Source organism: Cherax quadricarinatus, chromosome 32 (genome assembly GCF_038502225.1).
Source record: "Cherax quadricarinatus isolate ZL_2023a chromosome 32, ASM3850222v1, whole genome shotgun sequence".
Lineage (NCBI taxonomy): Eukaryota > Metazoa > Arthropoda > Malacostraca > Decapoda > Parastacidae > Cherax > Cherax quadricarinatus.
The window spans coordinates 35,981,055-35,995,234 of record NC_091323.1 but is presented as its reverse complement, the minus strand read 5'-3'; the positions used below and the strand labels follow the sequence as shown (position 1 = coordinate 35,995,234).

At 39.8% G+C, this 14,180-nt stretch overlaps 1 protein-coding gene across 5 annotated transcripts in view; it reads left to right on the top strand.

Annotated features, from left to right (window-relative positions):
* Sqor (Sulfide quinone oxidoreductase) overlaps positions 1-14,180 on the top strand; it is a 51,826-nt gene that overhangs the window by 4,407 nt on the left and 33,239 nt on the right. For 2 of the 5 annotated variants that reach the window (XR_011392701.1, XM_070090695.1), the window contains exon 1: positions 4,334-4,814. The exons of 2 other annotated variants lie outside the window; for them this stretch is intronic. Coding sequence is in view for 1 of the 3 variants with exons in the window: in XM_070090695.1 (XP_069946796.1) it covers positions 4,341-4,814 (474 nt within the window). In the remaining 2 variants the exon portion in view is untranslated. Of the gene's footprint in view, positions 1-4,333; positions 4,815-14,180 lie in introns of those variants that run through there. One more of the 5 variants, XM_070090697.1, reaches the window with a different exon arrangement.

The following is a 14,180-nucleotide window of genomic DNA, read 5'->3' as shown; positions in this document are numbered from 1 at the left end:
GGGGTGTGTTAGCTACAGGTGGGGTGTGTTAGCTACCGGTGGTGTGTGTTAGCTACAGGTGGGGTGTGTTAGCTACCGGTGGGGTGTGTTAGCTACCGGTGGGGTGTGTTAGCTACCGGTGGTGTGTGTTAGCTACAGGTGGGGTGTGTTAGCTACAGGTGGGGTGTGTTAGCTACCGGTGATGTGTGTTAGCTACAGGTGGAGTGTGTTAGCTACAGGTGGGATGTGTTAGCTACCGGTGGGGTGTGTTAGCTACCGGTGGTGTGTTAGCTACAGGTGGGTGTGTTAGCTACAGGTGGGGTGTGTTAGCAACAGGTGGAGTGTGTTAACTACAGGTGGGGGTGTGTTAGCTCCTGGTGGTATGTGTTAGCTTTAGGTGGGGTGTGTTAGCTACAGGTGGGGTGTGTTAGCTACAGGTGGGGTGTGTTAGCTACAGGTGGGTTGTGTTAGCTACTGATGGGGTGTTAGCTACCGGTGGTGTGTGTTAGCTACCGGTGGGGTGTGTTAGCTACCGGTGGGGTGTGTTAGCTACAAGTGGGGTGTGTTAGCTACTGGTGGGGTGTTAGCTAACGGTGGGGTGTGTTAGCTACAGCTGGGGTGTGTTAGCTACCGGTGGTGTGTGTTAGGGAGATAAGGCGTTTTTTAAAGGTGCTTTTGAAAATGGTGGTTGAGTCGGCAGTTCTAGAGTTTCAGGCAGGGAGTTCCCGAGTTTAGGCCCTTTTATGTACATTGAATTTTTGTATAGATTTAGCCGGACACGGGGACTGTCATAGAGATGTTTGTGTCTGGTATTATGCCTATGGGTCCTGTCACAACTATCAAGAAAGTGTTTTAGTTCAGGGTTAATATTGGAATTTATGGTTCTGTAAATGTAGATTGCAGAATAGTAGGTGTGGATGTTCTGAACAGTGAGTAAGTTTAGATCTTTGAAGAGTGGGGAGGGGGGGGGGGTTGCCTAGCATTGGATTGTGTGATAATTCTTACTACGGCTTTTTGTTGGGTTATTATTGGCTTTAGGTGGGTAATTGCTGTTGATCCCCAAGCACAGATGGCATATGTGAGGTAGGGATAGATGAGTGAATAGTATAGTGTGAGTAGTGCTGATTGTGGTACGTAGTAACGTATCTTAGAGAGGATCCCAACAGTTTTGGATACTTTTTTTTGTTATGCGTTGAATATGGGTGCTGAAATTCAGGGTGCTGTCAAGGTGTAGGCCCAGGAACTTGCCCTCATTATGCTTAGCAGTAGGGGCACTGTCGATCTTAATGTCGAGTTGTGCAACACCTGCTCTGACTGCCTTCCATTACCACGGGCGCTGTGTAACCCCTACGGGTTTGGTGCTTACCCCTGTGAATATAATAATAATAATAATGCTCAATATTGTGCACTGGAAGGACTACTGATCACTTCTTTCTGTATCGTGAACACGTAAGATGGCAGGTAAATCTTACAGACTTATTTTTATTACATTCTTAGGGGAAGCACTAAACCCGTAGAGGTCATATAGCTCCTGGGGAATGGGAGGCATTCAGGTTCGAGCCCAGGCAAGGGAGGGTAGGTCCAGTTCCTTTGATTAAGAGCCCCTCACCGGCATCAAGGAACTTCTCTAAAAACTTCTATTTGCATTCATTATACATGTACCGTTATTTTCCTATGTACTTCATAATAGTTCTTAATCCTTCAATACTTGTTTTCCAGTCTGGGGAAGGCCTGGTCTGAGACCGGCTTTGCCAAGATAATCCCCACAAACACTAACAAGTGACCTAGTAAGTTTATTTAGGTACAGGTACACATGAGTACAGTTACGCAGTTATTATACACAGTAACATATGTGTAAATTACCTAGGGTAACCCTAAAAACGTCAGACTGACGTATTTCCCATCAGAACCATTACAAAAATCTAAACTTGTGTATTGATCCTGATTATTATAATCAATCCTACGGGTTTAGCGCTTCCCCATGATTATAATAATAATTATTATAATCATAACTAAACGCTAAACCCACAAGGGTCATACAGGTATTGAACCTGAACTTGACTTAATCTTAGGCACCCTGGTAATAATTGATTGTCAGTCCTCGACCGGCACTCCTGTCAAGGAAGGATGGGAGGGATACCTTGGTGACGGTGAGTTCTTTATTCTAAAGAACTGAAACAGGTATCCTCATCCTTGGATCAAACTTGATTATCTCCCCCCCTCAAGGATGGTTCCTTGACGTTGGTGAGGGGCGTTTGATCCAGGGAATTAGATATGTGCTCCAGTTCCCTGAATTAAGCCTGAATACCATCCACATCCCTCCCACTGGCGCTGCATAGTCCTGCGGGTTTAGCGCTCCCCTTTAATAATAATAATTATTATCTCCCATTTATCAGCAAATATGGCCTCTTACTTCCTTACGGGTTTATCGTGTCCCCGTGAATATACTGTATGTTACGGAGTTTTTTTTTTTTTTTTTTTTTTTTCGCCGGTATTCTCCCGGCCCGGGTCTTTTCCAAGTAGTGGTGACCCGGCCTTGGCCTTGGCTCCCTATCTGGGGAGTGTCTCGAGACTTAAGTCTCTTATGGGAGGAGGTACAGTACCTCCTCATCTTTGGGACCAAGTGTCCCCAGGCCTAGCCACATTCCCCGCCCTCACGGGGCTCGTATGGAGAAGCTAGGCTAAATAAGGAATGATACAATGGGTGTTGACTGATGACTTGCAACAACAGTTGTGAGGTGATGTGCACCTTCCTCTGTTCTCCAAGGTTACACTGCTCGCATCTGAATACTAATGTATGAACTACGTCTTTGATATTCCTCAAGGGAAAGATGCCTTGATGCTAGAGTTACCCTAATAAGTTTATTTAAGTACAGTTACACAGAGTTAGGTGACTACAATTTTCATACATAGTAATATATTATGCTAGAGCTATCGTTCAGCCCCCCCCCCCACTGTAAATTTCTTAGGATAGCAAATCAAAGTGACTTATTCCTTGGGGTCCTGATTACCATCCATTTAATAATAATAATAATAATAATATTTTTATTTACTACAAGTACATACAGACCATAGTTGACATCAATGACATACTACTATGCAGAAAGCCCTTCGTTATGCTGAGCATTTCCCACAAATTAGGTCAGTTTTGGCCCAGGATGCGACCCACACCAGTTAACTAACACCCAGGTACCCATTTTACTGGTGGGTGAACATAGACAACCAGTGTAAAGAAACACGTCCGATGTTTCTACCCATATGGGTTTAGCGCGTCCCATGAATATAATAATACGTTCTAGAATTAGATATTAGTAACGTTTTAATTGTAGAATTGAAAGAGTTTAGTTTAATATGTTTATTATGCACCCCATACCCATCCAGTGGGCGGTAGTCAAAAGATTACAGAGGTACATAATGGGTCCAGGGACTGGGCCTCAAAGTTTTGATAGCTGAGCAAGTTACAGAGGTAATGAATTCACAATGAAAGAGATGCAGGAATCTCGAGTGAAAAATGGTTGGGTTAAAGACCTGTCGACAACACTGATGCTTCACGGTAACATGTTTAACATCAGACAAGAATACTTTCAGTATCATCCTCCCTCTTCCTCCTCTCTCCTCTCTAATTATTATTATTATTACAATATTAGCATACAGTACCGACAGGATGAATTATACATACAGTGTGTGATAATTTATTTAACTGTGTACTTTTACCTGAATAAGTTTACTTGCCAGACATTTCGCCAATTAGTGACTCAATTCAGTGCAGAGTTTAGTTAGTTTAATATGTTTATTATGCACCCCATACCCATCCTGTGGGCGGTAGTCAAAAGATTACAAAGGTACATAATGGGTCCAGGGACTGGACCCCAAAGTTATGATAGCTGAACTAGTTACAAAGGTAGTGAACGATGATACAGGAAGACAGTGGATGAGGTAGTCAGTCCTTCAGCCTGGAAGCTGGTATTAAGAGCATCTTATTCTTGAATGTGAAGTATAGGCAGGACGATTGATTTTTGTATATTGAAGTCGGCTGAGGTGCAGCAGTTGAAGTTACGTCACAAATGGACGGGGCCCACTAGTGGTATTAGGTCATGCCCTAGCATTGGGTCAGTCTAGTGGAAGTTCATGCCATAGAGTTAATAAGTAAGCTCTATTTAGTGGCAGGAACATAAGTGCAATTATCATACCTAATAATTTGCAACTTACCTAGGATAACCCAAAAAAGTCGAAGTGACATATTTCCATTGGGGCTGTTGAACATTAAATTGGGGTTGTTGTTGGGTCAGAGTTTAGCAGACAGAAGTTTTTGACACAGCAACACCATGGAACCCTGATACAGGTGATACCACTTACAGCCCATGGTAACATTTAACTCTCATGTGAAGGTTGAAGAAGCAATCAAGGACTGGAATCAGAACATGCACACTCGACTAAATGAATACCTTGATTTCCAAGACGACAAAACTGAACAAGATAAGTTGTCTGATGCAGTTATAATAAACAGTCCACACATTCAAAGTGACATAACACAAGCTCAGTGCAAAGAAACTGCTGTCAGGATAATACAGGACCACGTACAAGTCATCGTGCAAAACAATGAAATCAAAGAAACACGTTTGTTAGGAAAACCAGGAAGTAAACACAGTATAATGATCAGACTTCATTCATACGATAAAAGAAAGGACCTAATTAAATCAGCAATTACAATGAAAAATGGAGTGTACATAAATGAGTGTCTAACAAGAAAACGTCAAAACCTTCTGTTCAGGCTGAGAAAACTTAAACAGGAAAACAAAATACATCAGTGTTTCACGCGAGATGGGAAAATACTAGTAAGGAAAACATCAACAGGACAACAATATACTATCTCAAACGAACACGATTTCTCTACCTTCCTTAGAAAAGCTGTCATTTATGTAACAGATTAGATAAGTGCCCTTAATACATACATACGTGTGGTGTATATAGTGTACCTTACTATTATATTGTGCATTATTATTTTTTTTCATCACAAGCTAATGCTAACTACCTCCAATACCTTTTTACTTCTTTCTTACTGCTATTAATTGCTCATAATTTTATGTTACAAGTCAAATCTTACTCCAAATTAATATTATTCATTGTTCTTACCTGTCCATTTAATTTTGTTTACCACTACTTGTTTTTTTAGTCACTTTTTATTGTGTGTGCAATTAGTGTATATTCCAATTACTTTTTTGCAAGTACCAAAACTATCTTTTGCTAGCTAGTACCAACTACCTCATTTTTTTTTCTTTTTATTGTGCAATAAACTGCTCAACTTGTTTAATATTACAAATCAGATCTTACTCCTAAACCAATATTATTTCATAGTGACTATCTGTCCATTTAACTTGTTTACCATTACTTAATTGTAGTCCCTTATATATTTTTTTTTCCTTTATTTTAGCTTTATATAACTACCTTAGCTCATATATTCACAATTGTTAAAATAATCAAGGTGCTATTCTCAGGTGCTAAAGTTAATAAGTTCACTATTTTGCCATTATACTCCAAAGCTCATTTATTTGATTACCACTTGATTGTTCACCACAACTTATATTAGTCCCTTTTATATTATAATTTTATATTATAATTCTAACTTTAAAGAATTACCTTTAAAGTACTACCTACTATCATATTCCCAAGCTCCATTATTTGATCATCACTTTATTTGTTCACCACAAATTATTTTAGTCCCTTTTATATTGTCTCCTTTATTTTAGCTTTAAAAAACTACCCTAGCTCATTATTTTTACATTTGTTAAATAATTCAGGTGCTATTTTTTTTTAGCTTTAGAATATTTACTTTATTTTTTACTTAATTCTAACTATAGATTCACTACAAATCTTATGATTACAAGCATTGATCCTGATACCAACCTCTTATTTAATGACTTAAATGATTCAAACAGTTACTGTAATTACTACACAGCAGAACAATCAAAGGCACTTCTCAGAGCCAACAACAACATAACTATCTTTAACTACAAAATTAGATCTTTAAGCAAGCATTATGATGACCTCCTAGCATTACTAAATTCCTTGCATGCCAATATGTCCATCATTACACTAACTGAAACCTGGCTAAAGCCTGATACTACAGATGTCTATGCCATTCCTGGTTACACAGCCATACACAACTGTAGGCCAGACCAACAAGGGGGTGGCACTGCTATATACTACTCAGACCAACTAGAATGTATCACTAATACTTGCACAAGGGATGAACATGGGGAATATATAATAGCTAAATTCAAATCCAAATACCTACAAAAACCTCTCACAGTGATAAACATCTACAGAGTTCCACAATCAAACATTAGCCAATTTAGTCAAAACCTAGGAAGTATGATAATTGATGCACGCATGAACAAAGATCACTTACTACTCTCAGGTGACTTCAATATAAATCTCCTGCAAGACCAGGACCCACACGTTACTGAATTCACAAACACAATGAGCAACTGCATGTTGCTACCAACAGTAACAAAACCTACAAGAGTTACAGAGACTAGTGTTTCCCTACTTGACCACATCTGGACCAACACCATATCCCCTTTAAAATCAGGCATAATTACAGATAATACCACAGACCACTACCCTACTTTCCTCATAACAACTCTTGGTAAAATACCCCAAGACACTACTAAAGTCACCTTCAGACTTCACAATGAGGCAGCCATTAATAACTTCACAACAGCAGTAACAAACATTGACTGGCACACTGAGCTAGAAATCTATACAGATATTGACGAATGTTTTAATAATTTTCTAAAAGACCCAATACCTTTATAACAAGCACTGCCCTAAAAAAACTAAACAGATGACAGCTAAGAGACTGAACAGTCCCTGGCTAACACCCAGCATTCTCAAATCCATAAATACAAAACACCGATATGAAAAACAGTACAGAATGGGTCACATAACCAGAGACCAAACAAAACGTTACTCGTCAATCCTAACCAGCCTGATAAGAAGGGCAAAAAAATTGTATTATGAGAACAGATTATCCAACTTACGAGGTGATATAAAAAAGACCTGGAAGACCCTATCAGAAATTCTGGGAACAAAAAAGATATCACAACATAGCAAAATAAAATTAGCAAAATCAGATGAACCCCAACTCCCACCAACAGAAACAGCAAACAGACTCAATGATTTCTTCTCCACTATAGGTCAAAACCTTGCCAATAAAATCCCAAGCTCAGATACCCCACCAAATGACTACCTCACTGGCAACTACCCGAACACACTGTTCCTAGCTCCGACTAACCCATACGAAGTCCCCCTTATTATCAACGCACTGAAAAATAAGGCAGGAGATTTAAATACCTTACCACCCTTTATATACAAAAAAGCGTCACAAGTACTATCACCAATCATTGCAACACTCTTTAACAAATCCATTGAATCCTCCACCTTCCCTACAGTTCTCAAAATAGCAAGGGTCACCCCGATCCATAAAGGAGGAGACCAAACAGAGTTGAATAACTATAGGCCAATATCTAATTTACACCCTCTCTCAAAAATTTTCGAAAAATTAATTCATAAACGAATCTACTCCTACCTCATCTCCCAAAACATTCTTAACTCCTGCCAATTTGGATTCAGGCCTAATAAAAATACTAATGATGCTATTATACACATGCTAGAACATATATACACTGCAATAGAGAAAAAAGAAGTCCCACTGGGGATCTTCATTGACTTGCGTAAAGCTTTTGATACAGTTGACCATGACTTGCTCCACGTAAAATTGTCACACTATGGTATTAGAGGGCACTCCCTCAACTACCTCAAGTCTTACCTCAGCAACAGAAGCCAATATGTGTATGCAAATGGGGCAAGCTCTTCCGCACAACCAATTACAGTTGGTGTCCCACAGGGAAGTGTCCTTGGCCCTCTTCTCTTTCTCCTATACATAAATGACCTACCAAATGCTTCGCAATTACTCAAACCCACACTTTTTGCAGATGACACTACATACGCCTTCTCTCACCCGAGCCCAGTCACGCTAGCCAATACTGTAAACACCGAATTACAGAAAATATCTACCTGGATGAGGACTAACAAACTTACACTAAACATTGACAAAACCTACTTCATTCAGTTTGGTAACAGAGCTACAGATGTACCTCTTAACATAACGATAAACGGATCACCTATCACAAAGCTAACAGAGGGAAAATTCTTAGGAATCCACCTCGATAATAGACTCAAATTTCATACACATGTACAACAAATTTCTAAGAAAATTTCCAAGACTGTAGGCATACTATCGAAGATACGGTACTATGTTCCACAGTCAGCCCTCCTGGCCCTTTATCACTCTCTTATTTACCCCTATCTCACCCCTATCTCAGTAAGAATAATCACTGAATCCCATCCCTGGCAACACACCCCCCCACTCTTCATAGACCTAAACTTACTCCCTGTTCAGTACATCCACACTTACTACTGTGCAATCTACATCTACAGGGCCTTAAACTCTAATATCAACCTTGACCTAAAACGCTTTCTTGATAGTTGTGACAGAACCCACAGGCATAACACCAGACACAAACATCTCTTCGACATTCCCCGTGTCCGACTAAACCTTTACAAAAATTCAATGTATGTCAAAGGCCCTAAAATCTGGAATACCCTACCTGAGAACTCTAGAACTGCAGACACATTCATCACCTTCAAAACTACCATTAGAAAACATCTTATCTCCCTGATACACCCTGTCAACTAACTACACGAATACCACCTGGTGGTTCACACTTACACTCACTGACTCATTTGACCATAAACAGAAATATTAATCTCAATCTTAAAATAATGAATCCTGTGATACTCCAATACTGAAACTATGTACTGTGCCAAAACAAAAGCATTTACATTGCTAAACTCACAAACTAGTATTTAGTCACTTAGCCATAATACCAACTTACCTCATAATTTGTAATATTTTACAATTAAGAATAAAACTAAGTCTGCCTGAAATGCTTAGCCATGCTAAGCTTTCTAGTGGTACACTCTGTAATCACTATTTTACTTCATGTACACCACACAATAACCAAATTTCTGTAAACTCAGCATTGTAATCTATATAGAGAATAAACTTTGAATTTGAATTTGAATTTGAATATGGAATTTGTGCATGGGGCTCAACAACAATTAACCATCTCAGACCACTAATTACCCAACAAAAGGCTGCAGTTAGAATAACAAATTCTCACTACAGGCAACACACTCCACCAATATTCAAAACACTCAACCTACTCACCATACAAAACATCCATACTTATTATTGCACCTATTACATACATAGAACACTTAACTCTGATATTAACCCTCCCCTCAAACATCTTGCCAACCTCAACAGAACACATGACCATAACACAAGGCACAGATCACTCTTTGATGTTCCTCGTGTCCATCTCACGCTATGCAAAAACTCAATGCACATAAAAGGCCCTAAAATCTGGAATTCATTACCTGTAAATATAAAAGAAACACTACCTGTTTATAAATTCAAGTCTCTTCTCAAAGTTCACTTACTCACTCAAAACCAAATAAATACTGAATAACTGAACCTTATAAATTGTATATCCAAAATGTTACTCACAATTATATCACATAAATGTTAAACCTAGGACCCAATCTAACTTTGTTATTTTTTTAAATACACTACCTAACAGAATACTCCATTCTACTGAATGAACAGCAATGCATGCAACCATATGACCTGTCTTTGTAATACTCATTTGTGCTTTATAGTTATCTGTTTACAATAATGTCTTATCACTGATTTCATCAATGCTTAGTTATTTTTTTTATTTTTATTTTTTTATTATCACACCGGCCGATTCCCACCAAGGCAGGGTGGCCCGAAAAAGAAAAACTTTCACCATCATTCACTCCATCACTGTCTTGCCAGAAGGGTGCTTTACACTACAGTTTTTAAACTGCAACATTAACACCCCTCCTTCAGAGTGCAGGCACTGTACTTCCCATCTCCAGGACTCAAGTCCGGCCTGCCGGTTTCCCTGAATCCCTTCATAAATGTTACTTTGCTCACACTCCAACAGCACGTCAAGTATTAAAAACCATTTGTCTCCATTCACTCCTATCAAACACGCTCACGCATGCCTGCTGGAAGTCCAAGCCCCTCGCACACAAAACCTCCTTTACCCCCTCCCTCCAACCCTTCCTAGGCCGACCCCTACCCCGCCTTCCTTCCACTACAGACTGATACACTCTTGAAGTCATTCTGTTTCGCTCCATTCTCTCTACATGTCCGAACCACCTCAACAACCCTTCCTCAGCCCTCTGGACAACAGTTTTGGTAATCCCGCACCTCCTCCTAACTTCCAAACTACGAATTCTCTGCATTATATTCACACCACACATTGCCCTCAGACATGACATCTCCACTGCCTCCAGCCTTCTCCTCGCTGCAACATTCATCACCCACGCTTCACACCCATATAAGAGCGTTGGTAAAACTATACTCTCATACATTCCCCTCTTTGCCTCCAAGGACAAAGTTCTTTGTCTCCACAGACTCCTAAGTGCACCACTCACTCTTTTTCCCTCATCAATTCTATGATTCACCTCATCTTTCATAGACCCATCCGCTGACACGTCCACTCCCAAATATCTGAATACGTTCACCTCCTCCATACTCTCTCCCTCCAATCTGATATTCAATCTTTCATCACCTAATCTTTTTGTTATCCTCATAACCTTACTCTTTCCTGTATTCACCTTTAATTTTCTTCTTTTGCACACCCTACCAAATTAATCTTAAGTTAATTTTAAGCCAGCCCGTACTGCTATGCATATAAGTGGCTTTGGCATGCTGCTCTTACCTGTATTTTTTTTGTACCTCTGTATGTATGCTAAAATTTCTAAAATAAATAAATGTATGGAAGCATCTAATTTGTTAGCAGTTTTGTAACCATGATATTATTTAAGCTGTTTCACTTTCATCTTTTTTCTTATTCTTTAGTATTATGATAAACAAGTACATGTATATTGCAGTGTATTTTGGTAATTTAAGAATTTTCTGTATAGAGTTAGTGTCACAGTTTAATAAGTTTATTATACACCCCATACCAATGCTGTGGGCGGTAGTCAACAGATTAGAGGCACATAATGGGTCCAGGGACCACATCCCAAAGTTTTAATAGCTCGGCAACTTGGTGATAATGGAATATTTACATGGAATGAGACAGCATTGGTCATTTATAAATACTACTGTATATGTTAATTTAAAATCATAGACATGTATACTATATTTTTTTGTGTGTTTGTGTGTTGGTAAATACTCTATTATAGTATTTTTGCATTTACCTGGTTCACTTTTTAATGTGATATTCATGTACATTAAAGTAATTTAAGAATGTTTGTAAATGAGGAATATCCACTAGGAATTTTTATTGACCTAAGAAAAGCTTTTGACACAGTAGACCACGGCATCCTACTCTACAAACTTGACCATTATGCTATAAGAGGCCATGCGCTTGCATATTTCAAATCCTACCTTACTAATAGATATCAGTATGTCACCATTAAAGACACAGCATCATCAGCATAGCCACTTGATACTGGAGTTCCACAGGGAAGTGTCCTTGGACCCCTGATCTTCCTCATTTATGCTGTATAGCCCTTGTGGCTTAGCACTTCTTTTTGATTATAATAATAATAATAATCTTCCTCATTTACATCAGTGATCTTCCAGACATATCCCAACACCTGAAACCCATTCTCTTTGCTGATGACACGACTTATGTTATCTCTCACCCTAATCTTGCAACCCTCAACACCATTGTTAATGAAGAGCTGCTCAAAATATCAACATGGATGACAGCCAATAAACTTACACTTAACACAGACAAAACCTACTATATTATGTTTGGTAGCAGAGCAGGTGCTGCACAACTAAACATTAAGATTGACAGCACTCTAATTGCCAGACATAATGAGGGCAAATTCCTAGGACTATACCTCAACAACAACCTGAATTTCAGCACCCATATCCAACACATATCAAAAAAAGTATCCAAAACAGTTGGGATCCTCTCCAAGATATGATACTACGTGCCACAAAATGCTCTTCTCACAACAGGGAATACAGTCACAGAAACCCAAGGCAAATGGAAACCAAGCCTGTGCACATACTATGCACTTGGTATCTGCAGGCATGGGAAATCTGGAAAAACAGATGGGACGTGCAACTATGACCACCCTAGAAAATGCCATGCCCATATGACAACAGGAAAATGCAAACTCCCTTCCTGTAAGCTTTTTCACCCTGAACTGTGTACCTCTTCAGTACAGGAAAGACTGTGCTATAACTTAAATTGCCAGGCACACCATCTAAAGGGGACAAAAAGATACAAAACATCCAGGCCATGGGAAAATCTGGGTAGCCACAGCCACTCAAGAGGGAGAGGTTTTTTAGTGAAAGGGAAAAAAAACTGGCAGGAAATGGCAGAAATCCCACACCAAATCCAGTCATTCCTGGAGTGGAACCACAGTCGATGGCCTCCACTCCAAACCAACAGATACAGATACTAATGCCGGAAAAAAAATCCCCCCCAGTACCAACAATACCAGCAGTCCGATGACATTCTTCTTTGCAAATATACAGGGTCTAAAGCCAGCAACAAACAACAAAATACCTTTCATCCGTGGACTGCTTGCAGAGGCAAAGGCAATGTTCGCAGCTTTCACTGAGACCCACATAAAGGATCACTTGGACAATGAAATATGGATCCCAGGTTACAACCTATACAGATGTGACAGAGTGAACAGGCAAAAGGGGGGGGGGGGCCTGTACATTGCAGAGTCACATGTTTGCACAGAACTGCTTAATGCCTCAAATGATGTAGTGGAAGTTTTAGCAGTAAAGGTCGAGAACCAAAACCTAGTCATTGTGGTAGTCTACAAGCCTCCGGATGCAACATCCCAGCAATTCCAGGAACAGCTGTTAAAAATTGACCACTGTCTGGAAAATCTTCCAGCTCCTGCGCCCAACATCTTGCTCCTGGGGGATTTCAACTTAAGGCACCTAAAATGGAGGAATATAGCAAATAATATTGTTGCAGTAATAACACCAGGAGGCAGCTCTGATGAAAACTCACACTCACATGAGCTTTTAAATCTCTGCACAAAATTCAATTTAAACCAGCAAATAATAGAGCCTACTAGACTGGAGAATACACTAGACCTCATCTTCACTAATTAATGATGATCTGATAAGAAATGTCACCATATCAAAAACAATATACTCAGATCACAACATAATTGAGGTTCAGACATGTATGCGTGGAGCCCCAGGCCGACATAATGAGACTAGTCACGAGGGAGCATTCACCAAATTCAACTCCAATAACAAAAACATAAAGTGGGACCAAGTAAACCAAGTCCTAACCGATATAAGCTGGGAAGATATACTAAGCAACACAGACCCCAACTTATGCCTAGAACAGATTAACTTGGTGGCACTCGATGTATGCACAAGGCTTATTCCTCTAAGAAAAAGGAGGAGTAGATGTAAAACAGAAAGAGACAGGCGCTCTCTTTACAGGCGACAGAAAAGAATAACAGAGCGGCTAAAAGAGGTCAATATATCTGAAATGCGTAGGGAGAAACTGGTCAGAGAAATAGCAAGCATCGAACTTAAGCTAAAGGAATCTTATAGGAGTCAGGAATCGCGGGAAGAACTAAAAGCCATAAATGAAATCGAAAGAAACCCAAAGTATTTCTTCTCCTATGCCAAATCAAAGTCGAGAACAACGTCCAGTATTGGGCCCCTACTTAAACAAGATGGGTCCTACACAGATGACAGCAAGGAAATGAGTGAGCTACTCAAGTCCCAATATGACTCAGTTTTTAGCAATCCGCTAACCAGACTGAGAGTCGAAGATCAAAATGAATTTTTTATGAGAGAGCCACAAAATTTGATTAACACAAGCCTATCCGATGTTATCCTGACGCCAAATGACTTCGAACAGGCGATAAATGACATGCCCATGCACTCTGCCCCAGGGCCAGACTCATGAAACTCTGTGTTCATCAAGAACTTCAAGAAGCCCTATCACGAGCCTTTTCCATCCTATGGAGAGGGAGCATGGACACGGGGGTCGTCCCACAGTTACTAAAAACAACAGACATAGCCCCAC